Raw genomic sequence first — 19413 nt, forward strand, 5'->3', positions numbered from 1 at the left:
ATTAACATCATTTACACATTATTTTGTCTGTTTTAGTCACTATGTTATTTAGTAATTACAACTTGTGTTCACATCCACAGGAACCACATGGGTTAGCCTACTATGTACAGTATTTACAACCTTACTAGTGTTAACTCCACAGCCACAGATGGTTCATCTAGTTATTGACAATATTTACACATTACTTTTTCCGTTTCGTTCACTATGTTATTTAGTCACTACAGTAATTACAACTTGTGTTCACATCTACAGGAACAACATGGGTTAGCCAACTTTATACAGTATTTATGACTTTACTAGTGTTCACTTCATAGCCACAGAGGGTTCATCTAGTTAATGACATTATTTACACATATCTGTTTCAGTCACTATGTTATTTAGTCCAATTTGGGGAAATCTGGGAATTTTTGGAATTTGTCAAGGAAAATCCCGCGATTCCCCAATAGGCTTAACAGTTTGAAGTTGGAACGGTTTGCATTGGATGAAAAATGTGGAAGGTAGAGCGCCAAAAGGACTACTGGTTCTCAAAAACATCAGTGGTACAAAAGACGCTAAAGGAATACTGGTTCTCAAAAACATCAGTGGTGCAGGAGGCGCTAAAGGACTAATGATTCTCAAAAACATCAATGGTACAGGAGGCGCTAAAGGACTACTGATTCTCAAAAACATCAGTGGTACAGAAAGACCCTAAAGGACAACTGGTTCTCAAAAACATCAGTGGTACAGGAGGCGCTAAAGGACTACTAGTTCTCAAAAACATCAGTGGTACAAAAAGACGCTAAAGGACTACTAGTTCTCAAAAACATCAGTGGTACAGAAAGACGCTAAAGGACTACTGGTTCTAAAAAACTCACCAGTGGTACAGAAAGATGCTAAAGAACTACTGGTTCTCAAAAACTCACCAGTGGTACAAAAAGATGCTAAAGGACTACTGGTTCTCAAAACATCAGTGGTACAGGAGGTGCTAAAGGAGTACTGGTTCACAAAAACATCAGTGATACAGAAAGACGCTAAAGGACTACTGGTTCTCAAAAACTCACCAGTGGTACAGAAAGATGCTAAAGGACTACTGATTCTCAAAAACTCACCTGTGGTACAGAAAGATGCTAAAGAAATACTGGTTCTCAAAAACGTCAGTGGTACAGAAAGACACTAAAGGACTACTGGTTCTCAAAAACTCACCAGTGGTACAGAAAGATGCTAAAGAACTACTGGTTCTTAAAAACATCAGTGGTACAGAAAGATGCTAAAGGACCACTGGTTCTCAAAAACTCACCTGTGGTACAGAAAGATGCTAAAGAAATACTGGTTCTCAAAAACGTCAGTGGTACAGAAAGACACTAAAGGACTACTGGTTCTCAAAAACTCACCAGTGGTACAGAAAGATGCTAAAGAACTACTGGTTCTTAAAAACATTAGTGGTACAGGAGGTGCTAAAGGACTACTGGTTCTCAAAAACTCACCTGTGGTACAGAAAGATGCTAAAGAAATACTGGTTCTCAAAAACGTCAGTGGTACAGAAAGACACTAAAGGACTACTGGTTCTCAAAAACTCACCAGTGGTACAGAAAGATGCTAAAGAACTACTGGTTCTTAAAAACATCAGTGGTACAGGAGGTGCTAAAGGACTACTGGTTCTCAAAAACTCACCTGTGGTACAGAAAGATGCTAAAGAAATACTGGTTCTCAAAAACGTCAGTGGTACAGAAAGACACTAAAGGACTACTGGTTCTCAAAAACTCACCAGTGGTACAGAAAGATGCTAAAGAACTACTGGTTCTTAAAAACATCAGTGGTACAGGAGGTGCTAAAGGACTACTGGTTCTCAAAAACTCACCTGTGGTACAGAAAGATGCTAAAGAAATACTGGTTCTCAAAAACGTCAGTGGTACAGAAAGACACTAAAGGACTACTGGTTCTCAAAAACTCACCAGTGGTACAGAAAGATGCTAAAGAACTACTGGTTCTTAAAAACATCAGTGGTACAGGAGGTGCTAAAGGACCACCGGTTTAAAAACTCACCAGTGGTACAGGAGGTGCTAGAGGACTACTGGTTTTCATAAACTCCCCAGCCGTATGCTAAAAAAACCGCATGAGTGGGGACAGGTGTTATCTGAGAGCTATGATGCGTCAAAGTGTGGAGAATATTTCTGCAAGAAGCTAACGTTAGCAGGTGTATTTACTTTGGTCATCCCTCGCGGTGTGTCCTCCAAACTGGCAGCCATGACCAAGTCCTGGACCAAGAACTGAACGTCATCCACATGGTGTTTTATTGCCGCCCGCCTGATACCTGCTCGGGCCGCAGAAAAGCAGCAGACGTCTGAAGCTATTTCAATCCACTTTGAAGTCACCATGAAAGCTTTCCAAAAAGGGGCACTGGGAACAGTTTTTTCTGGAGAGCGTGGGTTCCGTTCCCGAGTGCCCCGACGTCTGTCCCAGAGTCCGGCCCAGATAAATGCTAGGTTAGCACCGGGGGGGAGTGCACAAATCATGTTTGAGGTTGCACACCCGCTCGGTTTGTTCTTTTCCACTGATGTCAGAAGGACTTAGCGTGCAGTGGGTGCGTGTGACGTGGACTTAGCAGGGATGGGAGGATCCATCAAGACCAGCCAGCTCCACAAGGTCGCCGCTCCGGCTTTCTGACAGCTGACATTTTACGGCTCGTTGGTGATCTCATCGCGGGCCGCTCCCTGAGAGCTCGGCGGCCTCCCGCGCCACCGCGGCTAATTTGTTGGAGCGGAGCGTGATCGGAGAAGATTAAAAGGGAACCGGATCCCGGCTAAATATACAGTCGGGGATTTATGTCCCTGGGTCTGTCATCTCCACCGCTGCAGACCCGGGGGGGGTCCTCACCCACTGTTTGGCAGGTAAATAATCAAGGCTGGCTTCTTCCTGTCCAAACACCATCAAGATCTTCACCTCAGCTGGAGGTCCTCCCCACAACTTCCTCCTGTCTCACAACACACACACACACACACACACACACACACACACACACACACACACACACACACACACACACACACACACCTATAGAACAAGGACAGATTTACAGCCAGTGGGGGTCAAGGGTCGTGTGGCTGGATGCTTTCTTGGAGGGTTCTTTTCTCTCTTTCTTCCTTTGGGGTGTCCCCCTAGGCTCCCACCCCTCCCCCAGCATTCCTCCCCTTTGTTTTTTGCACATAAATACAATCACTGCTTTACATTCACACACACACACACACACACACACACACACACACACACACACACACACACACACACATAAAGCTGTTGACAAAGATGGAGACCACACCGAGTGACACCTGATGGCAGAGAATGACAGGATGTCACTTGGCTAAAATCCCCGGCTCCTTTTGAGCAGAACAGCCCTGAAATGTTTGTCTGCGAGCCCAAAGTGTGCTTGTTGGGCACTTTATGCAACACATGACTTGGGGGCCACACTAGTGAAGTGAATTATATTGATATAGCGCTTTTTCTCTAGTGACTCAAAGCGCTTTACATAGTGAAACCCAATATCTATTTTTTTTTTACATTTAAACTAGTGTGGGTGGCACTGGGAGCAGGTGGGTAAAGTGTCTTGCCCAAGGACACAACGGCAGTGACTAAGATGGCGGAAGCGGGGATTGAACCTGCAACCTTCAAGTTGCTGGCATGGCCGCTCTACCAACCGAACTATACCATCACATTGAGCCAGATTTGGGCCACGTTGAGACACATTAGGGGCCACATTGAGAAACATTTGGCCCACTTTGAACCACATTGGGGCCACACTGGGACCACATTAAACCACATTGAGCCACATTGGGGACACATTGAGCCGACATTGGGGCCACATTGAGGCCAAATTGTGGCCACATTGAGGCCAAATTGGGGCCATATTGGGACTACATCGGGGCCACAATGGGGCCAGATTGAACGACATGGGGAACATTGAGCAACATCGGGGCCACTTTGAGCCACATTGGGGCCAAAGTGAGCCCACATTGAGCCATATTGGGGCCACACTGGGACCACATAAAACCCCATTAAATAAATGATAAATGGGTTGTACTTGTATAGCGCTTTTCTACCTTCAAGGTACTCAAAGCGCTTTGACATTACTTCCACATTTACCCATTCACACACACATTCACACACTGATGGAGGGAGCTGCCATGCAAGGCGCCAACCAGCACCCATCAGGAGCAAGGGTGAAGTGTCTTGCTCAGGACACAACGGACGTGACGAGGTTGGTACTAGGTGGGAATTGAACCAGGGACGCTCGGGTTGCGCACGGCCACTCTCCCCACTGCGCCACGCCGTCCCAATGTGTCCCATTAGCCACATTGGGGCCACAATGAGCTGACATTGGGGCCACATTGAGGCCAAATTGAATCACATTGGGGCCACATTGAATGACATGGGGAACATTGAGCCACATTGAGCAACATCGGGGCCACTTTGAGCACATTGGGGCCAAAGTGAGCCCACATTGAGCCACATTGGGGCCACACTGGGACCACATTAAACCCCATTAGCCACATTGGGGCCACATTGAGCCGACATTGGGGCCACATTGAGCTGACATTGGGGCCACATTGAGGCCAAATTGGGGCCAAATTGAATCACATTGGGGCCACATTGAATGACATGGGGAACATTGAGCCACATTGAGCCCACATTTAGCCAAATTAGGGCCACGTTAAGCCACGTTTGGTCCACATTGGGGCGACAATGGGCCACAATGAGCCACATTAAGCCACATTTGGGCCAATTTGGCGCCGCATTGGGGCCACACTGAGCCACATTGGGGCCACATTGGAGCCACAGTGGGGCCACTTTGAGGCCACATTAAGCCACGTTTGGGCCACGTTAAGTCACATTGAGCCACGTTTGGGCCACATTGGGCCACATTGTGGCCACATTGAGCCACGTTTGAGCCACATTGGGCAACAATGAGCCACATTGAGTCACATTGGGGCCACATTGAGCCACATTGGGGCCACACTGGGGCCACATTAATCCATGTTTGGGCCACAATGAGCCACATTAAGCCACATTTGGGCCACTTTGGTTCCACAGTGGGGCAACACTGAGCCACAATGAGCCACATTGAGCCACATTGGAGCCACAGTAGGGCCACGTTGAGGCCACATTGGGGCCACACTGAGCCATGTTGGGCCACAGTAGGGCCACTTTGAGCCACATTTGGGCCACACCGAGCCACTTGGGGCCACATTGAGCCACATTGGGTCACATTGGGGCCACATTGGAGCCACAGTGGGGCCACTTGAGGCCACTTAAGCCACGTTTGGGCCACATTGGGAGCACATTGGGCAACAATGAGCCACATTGAGTCACATTGGGGCCACATTGAGCCACACTGGGGCCACATTAATCCACGTTTGGGCCACAATGGGCAACAATGAGCCACATTGAGCCACATTAAGCCACGTTTGGGCCACTTCGGCGCCACACTCAGCCACATTGGGCCACATTGAGCCACATTGGAGCCACAGTAGGGCCACAGTAGGGCCACATTGAGCCACATTTAGGCCACATTGGGGCCACAATGAGCCACATTTAGGTCACATTTGGGCCACATTGGTGCCACACTGAGCCACTTGGGGCCACATTGAGCCACGTTGGAACTGCGTTTGGGCCACTTTAAGTCACATTGGGACCACATTGAGCCACATTAAGGCCACATTGGGGCCACATTGAGCAACACTGAGCAACATTGATGCCACTTTGAGCAACGTTAGGGCCACATTGAGCCACATTGGTGCACGTTTATACTAGTCTGATAAAGACGACATTTTGACAGGACAAATTAAAAATCAATTGTATTTTTTCAAATCTGTCCTGTCAAAATGTGGCCCCAATGTGGCTTGACGTGGCCTTAACGTGGCTTAAATGTGGCTCAATGGGGCCCCAATGTTTTTAATCGTTACAAATAAGAATTGCAATTAATCTGAAAAACATTTTTTGTGACAGCTGTAGTAAACATTGTCAAAGTGTTAGCAAACACCCAAGGTTGTGACGCTAACTTGATGATGAAATAGTTTGAATACATTTATAATGTAGAAGTGATCATGTGACAAAGTGAGGGTCAAAGTTCACACCTTTGACTCACACTCCCAGTGGTGTGTGTGTGTGAGCGCGTGCGTGTGTGTGTGTGTGTGTGTGTGTGCGTGTGTGTGTGTGTGTGTGTGTGTGAGGAGGACAGAAGACGACGTTCAGCCCTAAAAGTCTTTCACGCTGAAAACTAACAGTCGTTATTTGACTCTGACAACTTTTACGTCTCTTTTTACGGCGTGTCTTTTCAGAGGTGTGCAAACACACGCAATAAATTGACACACTTGTGGGTTGTGCGTGCGTGTGTGTGTGTGTGTGTGTGTGTGTGTGGTTGGTAAGGAGACGCGCAGGAATGCCTCGCTTTCCACTTTAATGAACATGGCAGCGCTCTATTGAGACGGGTAAGCGCTAGAGGAAAGGAAAAACTATCTGCATTTAAATGTAGATAGTTTTTTATGTTGTTTTCTATATTGCAACATAATTGCAGTAACTTTTGGAACACAACTGCAGTAATATTTGCAACATAACTGCAGTAATATTTGCAACATAACTGCAGTATTATTTGCAACATAACTGCAGTATTATTTGCAACAAAACTGCAGTAATATTTGCAACATAACTGCAGTAATATTTGCAACACAACCGCAGTAATATTTGCAACACAACTGCAGTAATATTTGCAACATAACCGCAATACTATTTGCAACATAACCGCAGTAATATTTGCAACATAACTGCAGTAATATTTGCAACATAACCACAGTATTTGTAACAGAACTGCAGTAATATTTGCAACATAACCGCAGTAATATTTGCAACATAACTGCAGTAATATTTGCAACATAACCACAGTATTTGTAACAGAACTGCAGTAATATTTGCAACATAACCGCAGTAATATTTGCAACATAACTGCAGTAATATTTGCAACATAACCGCAGTAATATTTGCAACATAACTGCAGTAATATTTGCAACATAACCACAGTATTTGCAACACAACTGCAGTAATATTTGCAACATAACCGCAGTAATATTTGCAACATAACTGCAGTAATATTTGCAACATAACCACAGTATTTGCAACACAACTGCAGTAATATTTGCAACATAACCGCAGTAATATTTGCAACATAACCGCGGTAATATTTGCAACATAACCGCAGTAATATTTGCAACATAACCGCGGTAATATTTGCAACATAACCACAGTATTTGTAACAGAAGTGCAGTAATATTTGCAACATAACTGCAGTAATATTTGCAACATAACGGCAGTAATATTTGCAACATAACCACAGTATTTGTAACATAACTGCAGTAATATTTGCAACATAACTGCAGTAATATTTACAACACAACTGCAGTAATATTTGCAACATAACCGCAGTAATATTTGCAACATAACCGCAGTAATATTTGCAACATAACCGCAGTAATATTTGCAACATAACCGCAGTAATATGTGTAACATAACTGCAGTAATATTTGCAATATAACTGCAGTAATATTTGCAACATAACTGCAGTAATATGTGTAACATAACTGCAGTAATATTTGCAACATAACCGCAGTAATATTTGCAACATAACCACAGTATTTGTAACACAACTGCAGTAATATTTGCAACATAACTACAGTAATATGTGTAACATAACTGCAGTAATATTTGCAATATAACCGCAGTAATATTTACAACATAACCGCAGTAATATTTACAACATAACTGCAGTAATATTTGCAATATAACTGCAGTGATATTTGCAACACAACTGAAGTAATATTTGCAACATAACTGCAGTAATATGTGTAACATAACTGCAGTAATATTTGCAACATAATTGCAGTAATATGTGTAACATAACTGCAGTAATATTTGCAACATAACCGCAGTAATATTTACAACATAACCGCAGTAATATTTACAACATAACTGCAGTAATATTTGCAATACAACTGAAGTAATATTTGCAACATAACTGCAGTAATATTTGCAACATAACCGCAGTAATATTTGCAACATAACTGCAGTAATATGTGTAACATAACCGCAGTAATATTTGCAACATAACCGCAGTAATATTTGCAACATAACTGCAGTAATATTTGCAACATAACCACAGTATTTGCAACACAACTGCAGTAATATTTGCAACATAACCGCAGTAATATTTGCAACATAACCGCGGTAATATTTGCAACATAACCGCGGTAATATTTGCAACATAACCACAGTATTTGTAACAGAAGTGCAGTAATATTTGCAACATAACTGCAGTAATATTTGCAACATAACGGCAGTAATATTTGCAACATAACCACAGTATTTGTAACATAACTGCAGTAATATTTGCAACATAACTGCAGTAATATTTACAACACAACTGCAGTAATATTTGCAACATAACCGCAGTAATATTTGCAACATAACCGCAGTAATATTTGCAACATAACCGCAGTAATATTTGCAACATAACCGCAGTAATATGTGTAACATAACTGCAGTAATATTTGCAATATAACTGCAGTGATATTTGCAACATAACTGCAGTAATATGTGTAACATAACTGCAGTAATATTTGCAACATAACTGCAGTAATATTTGCAACATAACTGCAGTAATATGTGTAACATAACTGCAGTAATATTTGCAACATAACCGCAGTAATATGTGTAACATAACTGCAGTAATATTTGCAACATAACCGCAGTATTTGTAACACAACTACAGTAATATTTGCAACATAACTACAGTAATATGTGTAACATAACTGCAGTAATATTTGCAATATAACCGCAGTAATATTTACAACATAACCGCAGTAATATTTACAACATAACTGCAGTAATATTTGCAACACAACTGAAGTAATATTTGCAACATAACTGCAGTAATATTTGCAACATAACTGCAGTAATATTTGCAACACAACTGCAGTAATATTTGCAACATAACTGCAGTAATATTCGCAAGATAACTGCAGTAATATTTGCAACACACCTGAAGTAATATTTGCAACATACCGCAGTAATATTTGCAACATAACTGCAGTTGTATACTTAAAATTCAAACTGGAAAACTTTATCTTTTGCAAATATTAGCTAATTTGGAATTTGATGCCTGCAACATGTTTCAAAAAAGCTGGCACAAGTGGCAAAAAAGACTGAGAAAGTTGAGGAATGCTCATCAAACACTTATTTGGAACATCCCACATGTGAACGGGCTAATTGGGAACAGATGGGTGCCATGATTGGGTATAAAAGAAACTTCCATGAAACAAACAAGGATAGAGTGAGGTCACCACTTGTCAACCAATGCGTGAGCAAATTGTCCCAACAGTTTAAAACAACATTTCTCAACCAGCTATTGCAAGGATTTTAGGGCTTTCACCATCTACACTCCGTAATATCATCAAAAGGTTCAGAGAATCTGGAACAATCACTGCACGTAAGCCATGATATTACGCACCTTTGATCCCTCAGGCGGTACTGCACCAAAAAGCGACAGTGTGTAAAGGATTTCACCACATGGGCTCAAGGACACATCAGAAAACCACTGTCAGTAACTACAGTTGCTCGCTACATCTGTAAAAGCAAGTCAAAACCCTACTCTGCAAAGCAAAAGCCATTTATCAACAACACCCAGAAACGCTGCCGGCTTCGCTGGGCCTGAGCTCATCTAACATGGACTGAAGCAAAGTGGAAAAGTGTTCTGTGGTCTGACGAGCCCACATTTCAAATTGTTTTTGGAAACTGTGGACGTCGTGTCCTCCAGGCCAAAGAAGAAAAGAACCATCCAAATTGTTCTAGGCGCAAAGTGTAAAATCAATCAATCAATCAATGTTTACTTATATAGCCCTAAATCACTAGTGTCTCAAAGGGCTGCACAAACCACTACGACATCCTCGGTAGGCCCACATAAGGGCAAGGAAAACTCACACCCAGTGGGACGTCGGTGACAATGATGACTATGAGAACCTTGGAGAGGAGGAAAGCAATGGATGTCGAGCGGGTCTAACGTGATACTGTGAGAGTTCAATTCAGAATGGATCCAACACAGTCGCGAGAGTCCAGTCCAAAGCGGATCCAACACAGCAGCGAGAGTCCCGTTCACAGCGGAGCCAGCAGGAAACCATCCCAAGCGGAGGCGGATCAGCAGCGCAGAGATGTCCCCAGCCGATACACAGGCAAGCAGTACATGGCCACCGGATCGGACCGGACCCCCTCCACAAGGGAGGGGGGGACATAGGAGAAAAAGAAAAGAAACGGCAGATCAACTGGTCTAAAAAGGGAGTCTATTTAAAGGCTAGAGTATACAAATGAGTTTTAAGGTGAGACTGAAATGCTTCTACTGAGGTGGCATCTCGAACTTTTACCGGGAGGGCATTCCAGAGTACTGGAGCCCGAAATGAAAAAGCTCTATAGCCCGCAGACTTTTTTTGGGCTTTGGGAATCACTAATAAGCCGGAGTCCTTTGAGCGCAGATTTCTTGCCGGGACATATGGTACAATACAATCGGCAAGATAGGCTGGAGCATGTGTGATGGTATGGGGGTGTATTAGTGCCCAAGGCATGGGTAACTTACACATCTGTGAAGGCACCATTAATGCTGAAAGGTACATACAGCTTTTGGAGCAACATATGTCATCATCCAAGCAACGTTATCTTGGACGCCCCTGCTTATTTCAGCAAGACGATGCCAAGCCACGTGTAACAACAGCGTGGCTTCGTCCAGACCTGTCTCCCATTGAAAATGTGTGAAGGCTAAAATATGAGAAGGGAGACTGTTGAACAACTTAATCTGTACATCAAGCAAGAATAGGAAATAATTCAACTTCAAAAATGTGTCTCCTCAGTTCCCAAACCTTTACTGAGTGTTGTTAAAAGGAAAGGCCATGTAACACACTGGTAAAAATGCCCTTCTGACCACTTTTTTGCAATGTGTTGCTGCCATTAAATTCTAAGTTCATGATTTTTTGCAAAAAAAAATTTAATATCTTGTCTTTGCAGTCTATTCAATTGAATATAAGTTAGAAAGGATTTTAAAATCATTGTATTCTCTTTTTATTTACCATTTACACAACGTGACAACTTCACTGCTTTTGGGGTTTGCAGGTACATTCTGTCTGGACCCGACTAGTCACACCCTTTAAGACTTGAAAAGACTTCCCTGCAGTGAGATGTTACATAATGTTGCTGGTCTACAACCTCTTGTGCTAATTAAAAATGCATTTTTTCCCATTTTCTTTGACACCAATTACATTAAGTATTGATAAGTGTTGATAAATAAGAACATGGGGGTCAGCATTAGTATGGATACAATCCAAACAATATCCATCCCTGGTCCTGACCAACAAAGAGCTTGTGGAAGTCTCTAAATAAACTGGGTGGTTGTGTCACTGACCTGTGTGGCTGCGGATGTGGACCCTCAGCGTGCCGTTGCTGGCAAACTTCTGTCCGCAGTAGGGACAGATCTTCTCCTTCTCGCCCGTGTGCGTCTGCAGACGCCGAGAGGCCACACAGTTGGAGAGAAAAAGTGATTTTCCACCTCACACGAGAATTACTGTAGCTACAACTCAACCTGTGGATGTCTAGAAAACTTTTTTTATGGCAGAAACACAAACTGTGCAATAGTTCCCCCCAAATAATTTTCAGAGTGTAATATTCGGTGCGAAGTCATTGAAGCCTTAAATATGTCAATATTTCATAACAACATTGATTCATTATTATTTTTGGAGCAACAGGTTTTTGTTTTAAATGCTACTAAAATTCTAATGGATCCAAAAGGGCCTCATTCATAAAAGTGTTCAAATAAATCCTATATGTGTTATTTTATTTTAACACTTAAGTCTCTAGATCAGGGGTGCCCACACTTTTTCTGCAGGCGAGCTACTTTTCAATTGACCAACTCGAGGGGATCTACCTCATTTATATATATCATTTATATTTATTTATTTATGAAAGAGACATTTTTGTAAACAAGTTAAATGTGTTTAATGATAATACAAGCATGTGTAACACATATAGATGTCTTTCTTTCACAAAGACAAGAATTTAAGTTGGTGTATTACCTGATTCTGATGACTTGCATTGATTGGAATCAGACAGTAATGATGATAACGCCCACATTTTCAAATGGAGGAGAAAAAAAGTTGTCCTTTCTGTACAATACCACATGAAAGTGGTTGGTTTTTGGCATCTAATTCATCCAGCTTCCATACACTTTACAAGAAAAACATTGGCGGCAAATTCCGTAGCTTGCTTGATTGACATTCACGGCACCCGAGGGTCTTGTGAGATGACGCTGGCTGCTGCCAGTTCATTATTATGAAAAAATGACAGAGAGGAAGGCGAGAAACACTTTTTATTTCAACAGACTTTCGCGCCGTCCCTTCCGTCAAAACTCTAAAGGCCGACTGCACATTTCCTATCTTCACAATAAAAGCCCTGCTTCATGCTGCCTGCGCTAACAAAATAAGAGTCTCGGAAAGCTGGCGTGCACAAGTGATGTGCACGCCAGCTTTCTGAGGGATCGCTTGTGCACGCCAGTTTTCCGAGACTCTGTATTTAGTTAGCGCAGGCAGCATGAAGCAGGGCTTTTATTGTGAAGATAGGAAATGTGCAGTCGGCCTTTAGAGTTTTGACGGAAGGTACGGCGCGAGAGTCTGTTGAAATAAAAAGTGTTTCTCGCCTTCCTCTCGGTCATATTTTCATAATAATGATCTTGCAGCAGCCAGCGTCATCTCACAAGACCCTCCGGTACCGTGAATGTCATTTAAGTGACGTCTTGGTGAAGATTGATGATCACTCATTTTTAGGTCTATTTTTTTTTAAAAGCCTGGCTGGAGATCGACTGACACACCCCCCGCGGTCGACTGGTAGCTCGCGATCGACGTAATGGGCACCCCTGGTGTAGATCAACTTCAGATCTACCTGTTATAAGTTTTATGTTTTTGTTTGTTTGTTTGTTTGTTTATGCCCTTTTTGTCATAGAAAACTCGTAGTTTTTTATATTGCAACCACACAAAATATCCAATCTTTTACCCCCAAAATACTTATTTGGTGTGAAGTAATTGAAGCCTTAAATACGTCAATAACTGCGATGAGGTGGCGACTTGTCCAGGGTGTAAACTGCCTTCCGCCCGATTGTAGCTGAGATAGGCTCCAGCACCCACCGCGACGCCAAAGGGAATAAGCGGTAGAAAATGGATGGATGGTGATATCAATAATTCATAACAACATTGATTCATTATTATTTATGCAGCAACGACACTTTTTTGTTTTAAATCCCACTGAAATTGTCAGGGATCCAAAATGGCCTCATTCATAAAAGTGTTAAAAATAAGTCATCCATCGATCCATTTTCTACCGCTTATTTCCTTTCGGGTCGTGGAGGGCGCTGGTGCCTATCTCAGCTACAATCGGGCGGAAGGCGGTTTACACCCTGAACAAGTCGCCACCTCATCGCAGGGCAAAAGTAAGTCATACTTTTGTTATTTTAATTTTAACACTTAAGTCTCTAGATCAACTTCAGATCTAACAGTTATAAGTTTTATTTTTTGTTTGTTTATGCCCTTTTTGCCATATAAAACATATAGTTTTTTTTATATTGCAAACACACAAAATATGCAATCTTTTGCCCCCAAAATATTTATTTGGTGTGAAGTAATTGAAGACTTAAATATGTCAATAATTCATAACAACATTGATTCATTATTATTTATGCAGCCACGACACTTTTTGTTTTAAATCCCAATAAAATTATAAGGGATCCAAAAGTGTAAAAAAATCAGTCATTCATTTGTTATTCTAATTTCACACTTAAGTCTCTACATCAACTTCAGATCTAACTGTGATACGTTTTATGTTTTGTTTGTTAGTCTTTGCCCTTTTTGTCAGAGAAAACATAGTTTTTTTATATTGCAAACACACAAAATATTCTATCTTTTACGCTCAAAATACTTATTTGGTGTGAAGTAATTGAAGCTTTAAATATGTCAATAATTCATAACAACATTGATTCATTATTATTTATGGAGCAACGACACTTTTTTGTTTTAAATCCCACTAAAATTCCCAGGGATCCAATAGCCTTATTCATAAAAGTGTTAAAGATGAGTCCTACATTTTTATTTTTTTTTTAACACTGAAGTCTTTAGATCAACTTCAAATCTAACTGTCTATTATAAGTTTGTATTTTTTCTTATGTTTTATTGCCCTTTTTGTCATAGAAAACTTATAGTTTTTTTATATTGCAAACACACAAAATATGGAATTTTTACCCCCCAAAAAAACTTGTGTGTCATTTGATCATTGATTCGTTATTATTTTTGGAGCAACAACACTTTTGTGTTTTAAATCCCAATAAAATTGTCAGGGATCCAAAAGGGCCCCATTCATAAAAGTGTTAAAAATAAGTCATACATTTGTTAATTCAATTTAACACTTAACTCTCTGTTGATAAGCCTTAACTATTTCAATATTTCATAACAACATTGATTCATTATTATTTATGCAGCAACTACACTTTTTTTGTTTAAAATCCCACTAAAATCATAAAAGTGTTAAAATTATGTCCCACATTTTTATTTTTATTTAACACTTAAGTCTTAATTCACTACTTAAATTCAGATTTAACTGTCGATTATAAGTTTTATGTTTTGTTTGTTTATTTATGCCATTTTTGTCATAGAAAACTTAGTTTTTCATATTGCAAACACACAAAATATGCTATATTTTACCCCCAAACTCTAATTTAATGTGAAGGAATTGAAGCCTTACATATGTTAATAATTCATAACAACATTGATTCATTATTATTTTTGGAGCAACAACACTTTTGTATTTTAAATCCCAATAAAATTGTCAGGGATCCAAAAATGGCCTCATTCATAAAAGTGTTAAAAATAAGTCATACTTTTGTTATTTTAATTTAACACTTAAGTCTTAATTCACTACTTAAATTCAGATTTAACTGTCGATTATAAGTTTTATGTTTTGTTTGTTTATTTATGCCATTTTTGTCATAGAAAACGTAGTTTTTCATATTGCAAACACACAAAATATGCTATATTTTACCCCCAAACTCTAATTTAATGTGAAGGAATTGAAGCCTTACATATGTTAATAATTCATAACCTAATTGATTCATTATTATTTTTGGAGCAACAACACTTTTGTGTTTTAAATCCCAATAAAATTGTCAGGGATCCAAAAGGGCCTCATTCATAAAAGTGTTAAAAATAAGTCATACATTTGTTATTTTAATTTAACACTAAACTCTCTGTCGATAAGCCTTAACTATGTCAATATTTCATAACAACATTGATTCATTATTATTTATGCAGCAACTACACTTTTTTGTTTAAAATCACACTAAAATCATAAAAGTGTTAAAATTATGTCCATCCATCCATCCATTTTCTACCGCTTATTCCCTTTTGGGGTCGCGGGGGGCGCTGGCGCCTATCTCAGCTACAATCGGGCGGTAGACGGGGTACACCCTGGACCTACATTTTTATTTTTATTTAACACTTAAGTCTTAATTCACTACTGAAATTCAGATTTAACTGTCGATTATAAGTTTTATGTTTTGTTTGTTTATTTATGCCATTTTTGTCATAGAAAACTTAGTTTTTCATATTGCAAACACACAAAATATGCTATATTTTACCCCCAAACTCTAATTTAATGTGAAGGAATTGAAGCCTTACATATGTTAATAATTCATAACAACATTGATTCATTATTATTTTTGGAGCAACAACACTTTTGTGTTTTAAATCCCAATAAAATTGTCAGGGATCCAAAAGGGCCTCATTCATAAAAGTGTTAAAAATAAGTCATACATTTGTTATTTTAATTTAACACTAAACTCTCTGTCGATAAGCCTTAACTATGTCAATATTTCATAACAACATTGATTCATTATTATTTATGCAGCAACTACACTTTTTTGTTTAAAATCACACTAAAATCATAAAAGTGTTAAAATTATGTCCATCCATCCATCCATTTTCTACCGCTTATTCCCTTTTGGGGTCGCGGGGGGCGCTGGCGCCTATCTCAGCTACAATCGGGCGGTAGACGGGGTACACCCTGGACCTACATTTTTATTTTTATTTAACACTTAAGTCTTAATTCACTACTGAAATTCAGATTTAACTGTCGATTATAAGTTTTATGTTTTGTTTGTTTATTTATGCCATTTTTGTCATAGAAAACTTAGTTTTTCATATTGCAAACACACAAAATATGCTATATTTTACCCCCACACTCTAATTTAATGTGAAGGAATTGAAGCCTTACATATGTTAATAATTCATAACAACATTGATTCATTATTATTTTTGGAGCAACAACACTTTTGTGTTTTAAATCCCAATAAAATTGTCAGGGATCCAAAAGGGCCCCATTCATAAAAGTGTTAAAAATAAGTCATACATTTGTTAATTCAATTTAACACTTAACTCTCTGTCGATAAGCCTTAACTATTTCAATATTTCATAACAACATTGATTCATTATTATTCATGCAGCAACTACACTTTTTTGTTTAAAATCACACTAAAATCATAAAAGTGTTAAAATTATGTCCCACATTTTTATTTTTATTTAACACTTAAGTCTTAATTCACTACTTAAATTCAGATCTAACTGTCGATTATAAGTTTTATGTTTTGTTTGTTTATTTATGCCATTTTTGTCATAGAAAACTTAGTTTTTCATATTGCAAACACACAAAATATGCTATATTTTACCCCCAAACTCTAATCTAATGTGAGGGAATTGAAGCCTTACATATGTTAATAATTCATAACAACATTGATTCATTATTATTTTTGGAGCAACAACACTTTTTTGTTTTAAATCCCACTAAAATTCTCAGGAATCCAAAAATGGCCTCATTCATAAAAGTGTTAAAAATAAGTCATACTTTTGTTATTTTAATTTAACACTTAAGTCTTAATTCACTACTTAAATTCAGATCTAACTGTCGATTATAAGTTTTATGTTTTGTTTGTTTATTTATGCCATTTTTGTCATAGAAAACTTAGTTTTTCATATTGCAAACACACAAAATATGCTATATTTTACCCCCAAACTCTAATTTAATGTGAAGGAATTGAAGCCTTACATATGTTAATAATTCATAACAACATTGATTCATTATTTTTTTTGGAGCAACAACACTTATATCCAAAAATGGCCTCATTCATAAAAGTGTTTAAAATAAGTCATACTTTTGTTATTTTAATTTAACACTTAAGTCTTAATTCAACACTTAACTCCCGATTTAACTGTCGTTTGTTTGCTTGTTTATGCCCTTTTTGTCATAGAAAACGTAAATATTTTTTATATTGCAAACACACAAAATATGCAATATTTTACCCCCAAAATACTTATTTGATGTGAAGTAATTGAAGCCTTAATTAAATATGTCAATAATTCATAATAACATTGATTTCAGATCATTATGTTTGGAGCCAATAAAGTGTTCAAGTAAAAAGCAGTCTGCATGGCAGATTTGTGTTAGTAAAGTCAACATTGCAACTTGTTGTTGTTACATTCTGACATTCTGATACATCAAGTATGGCTGCAGGGAAGGGGAATTTCAACTTTACATGGAGTGACTGGAAAATATGTGGTACTGTGTTATTACTATTATGGCGTGTACTTAACCAGTGGAAAGTATTTGATAGTGTATTATTACTATTATAGCATGTTCTAACGAGTGGAAAGCAAGCCTGTAATTAGCACTGACAGAAGAGCTCAGCTACAAAGTACACGTAGCACACAAGTCAAAAACTCCTACTTTGTTACTCATGTGTGACTTTTACAGTAACACACAATATTGTCTTTAATGTAGTCGTGAAGACATTTCTTATTGTAGTTCATTTTCAAGACATGTGATAAAAAGATATTCACAATGATGGGTTGTTTTGTGTAGAATTTTGAGGGAAAAATATATTTATACATATAAATATATATATATATATATATGGAATAGCTGTGATGATATTTAATGTACAACATGTAAGTAAGATGAAAAGCGTTTAAATGTTTATGTTTACACCTTTTTGGACAACTCTGGTGGAGACAGTTGATTTGTTCAAAGCCCAGCAAGAGTGCTATTACTTTTGTGTCTATGTAAGACATCTATAACTTTTGTATCCATGTGAGACATCTATTGGTTTTATATCTATGTAAGACATCTATTACTTTTATGTTTATGTAAGACATCTATTAGTTTTTTATCTATGGAAGACATCTATTAGTTGTGTGTTTATGTAAGACATCTATTAGTTTTTTTTATCTATGGAAGACATCTATTAGTTGTGTGTCTATGTAAGACATCTAATAGTTTTTTTTATCTATGGAAGACATCTATTAGTTGTGTGTCTATGTAAGACATCTAATAGTTTTTTTTATCTATGGAAGACATCTAATAGTTTTGTGTCTATATAAGACATTTAATAGTTTGTGTCTATGTAAGACATCTATTAGTTTTTTATCTATGTAAGACATCTATTAGTTGTGTGTCTATGTAAGACATATAATAGTGTTGTATCTATGTTTGACAACTAACACTTTTTTGTATCTGTAAGACATCTATTACTTTTGTATGTATGTAAGACATCTATTAGTTTTGTGTCTATGTAAGACATCTATAACTTTTGTATCTATGTGAGACATCTATTGGTTTTATATCTACGTAAGACATCTATTACTTTTATGTTTATGTAAGACATCTATTAGTTTTTTATCTATGGAAGACATCTATTAGTTTTGTGTCTATGTAAGACATCTATAACTTTTGTATCTATGTGAGACATCTATTGGTTTTATATCTATGTAAGACAGCTATTACTTTAATGTTTATGTAAGACATATATTAGTTTTTTATCTATGGAAGACATCTATTAGTTGTGTGTCTGTAAGACATCTAATAGCTGTGTGTCTATGTAAGACATCTAATAGTTTGTGTCTATGTAAGACATCTATTAGTTTTGTGTCTATGTAAGACGTCTATTAGTTTTGTGTCTATGTAAGACGTCTATTAGTTTTGTGTCTATGTAAGACATCTATTAGTTTTGTGTCTATGTAAGACATCTATTAGTTTTTTATCTATGGAAGACATCTATTAGTTGTGTGTCTATGTAAGATATCTACTAGTTTTGTATATATGTAAGACGTTTATTACTTTTGTATCTATTTAAGACATCTAACACTTTTGTATCTATGTAAGACATCTAACACTTTTGTGTCTATGTATAACATATATTACTGTTGTGTCTATGTAAGACATCTAACACTTTTGTATCTATGTAAGACATCTATTAGTTTGTGTCTG

At 38.4% G+C, this 19413-nt stretch overlaps 1 protein-coding gene across 1 annotated transcript in view; it reads right to left on the reverse strand.

Annotated features, from left to right (window-relative positions):
• prdm5 (PR domain containing 5) overlaps window positions 1-19413 on the reverse strand; it is a 97795-nt gene that overhangs the window by 32862 nt on the left and 45520 nt on the right. The window contains exon 13 of the mRNA XM_061888940.1: window positions 11465-11558. Within this exon, the coding sequence (XP_061744924.1) occupies window positions 11465-11558 (94 nt within the window). The remainder of the gene's footprint in view (window positions 1-11464; window positions 11559-19413) is intronic.

This window comes from Nerophis ophidion, linkage group LG26 (genome assembly GCF_033978795.1).
Source record: "Nerophis ophidion isolate RoL-2023_Sa linkage group LG26, RoL_Noph_v1.0, whole genome shotgun sequence".
NCBI classification, from domain to species: domain Eukaryota; kingdom Metazoa; phylum Chordata; class Actinopteri; order Syngnathiformes; family Syngnathidae; genus Nerophis; species Nerophis ophidion.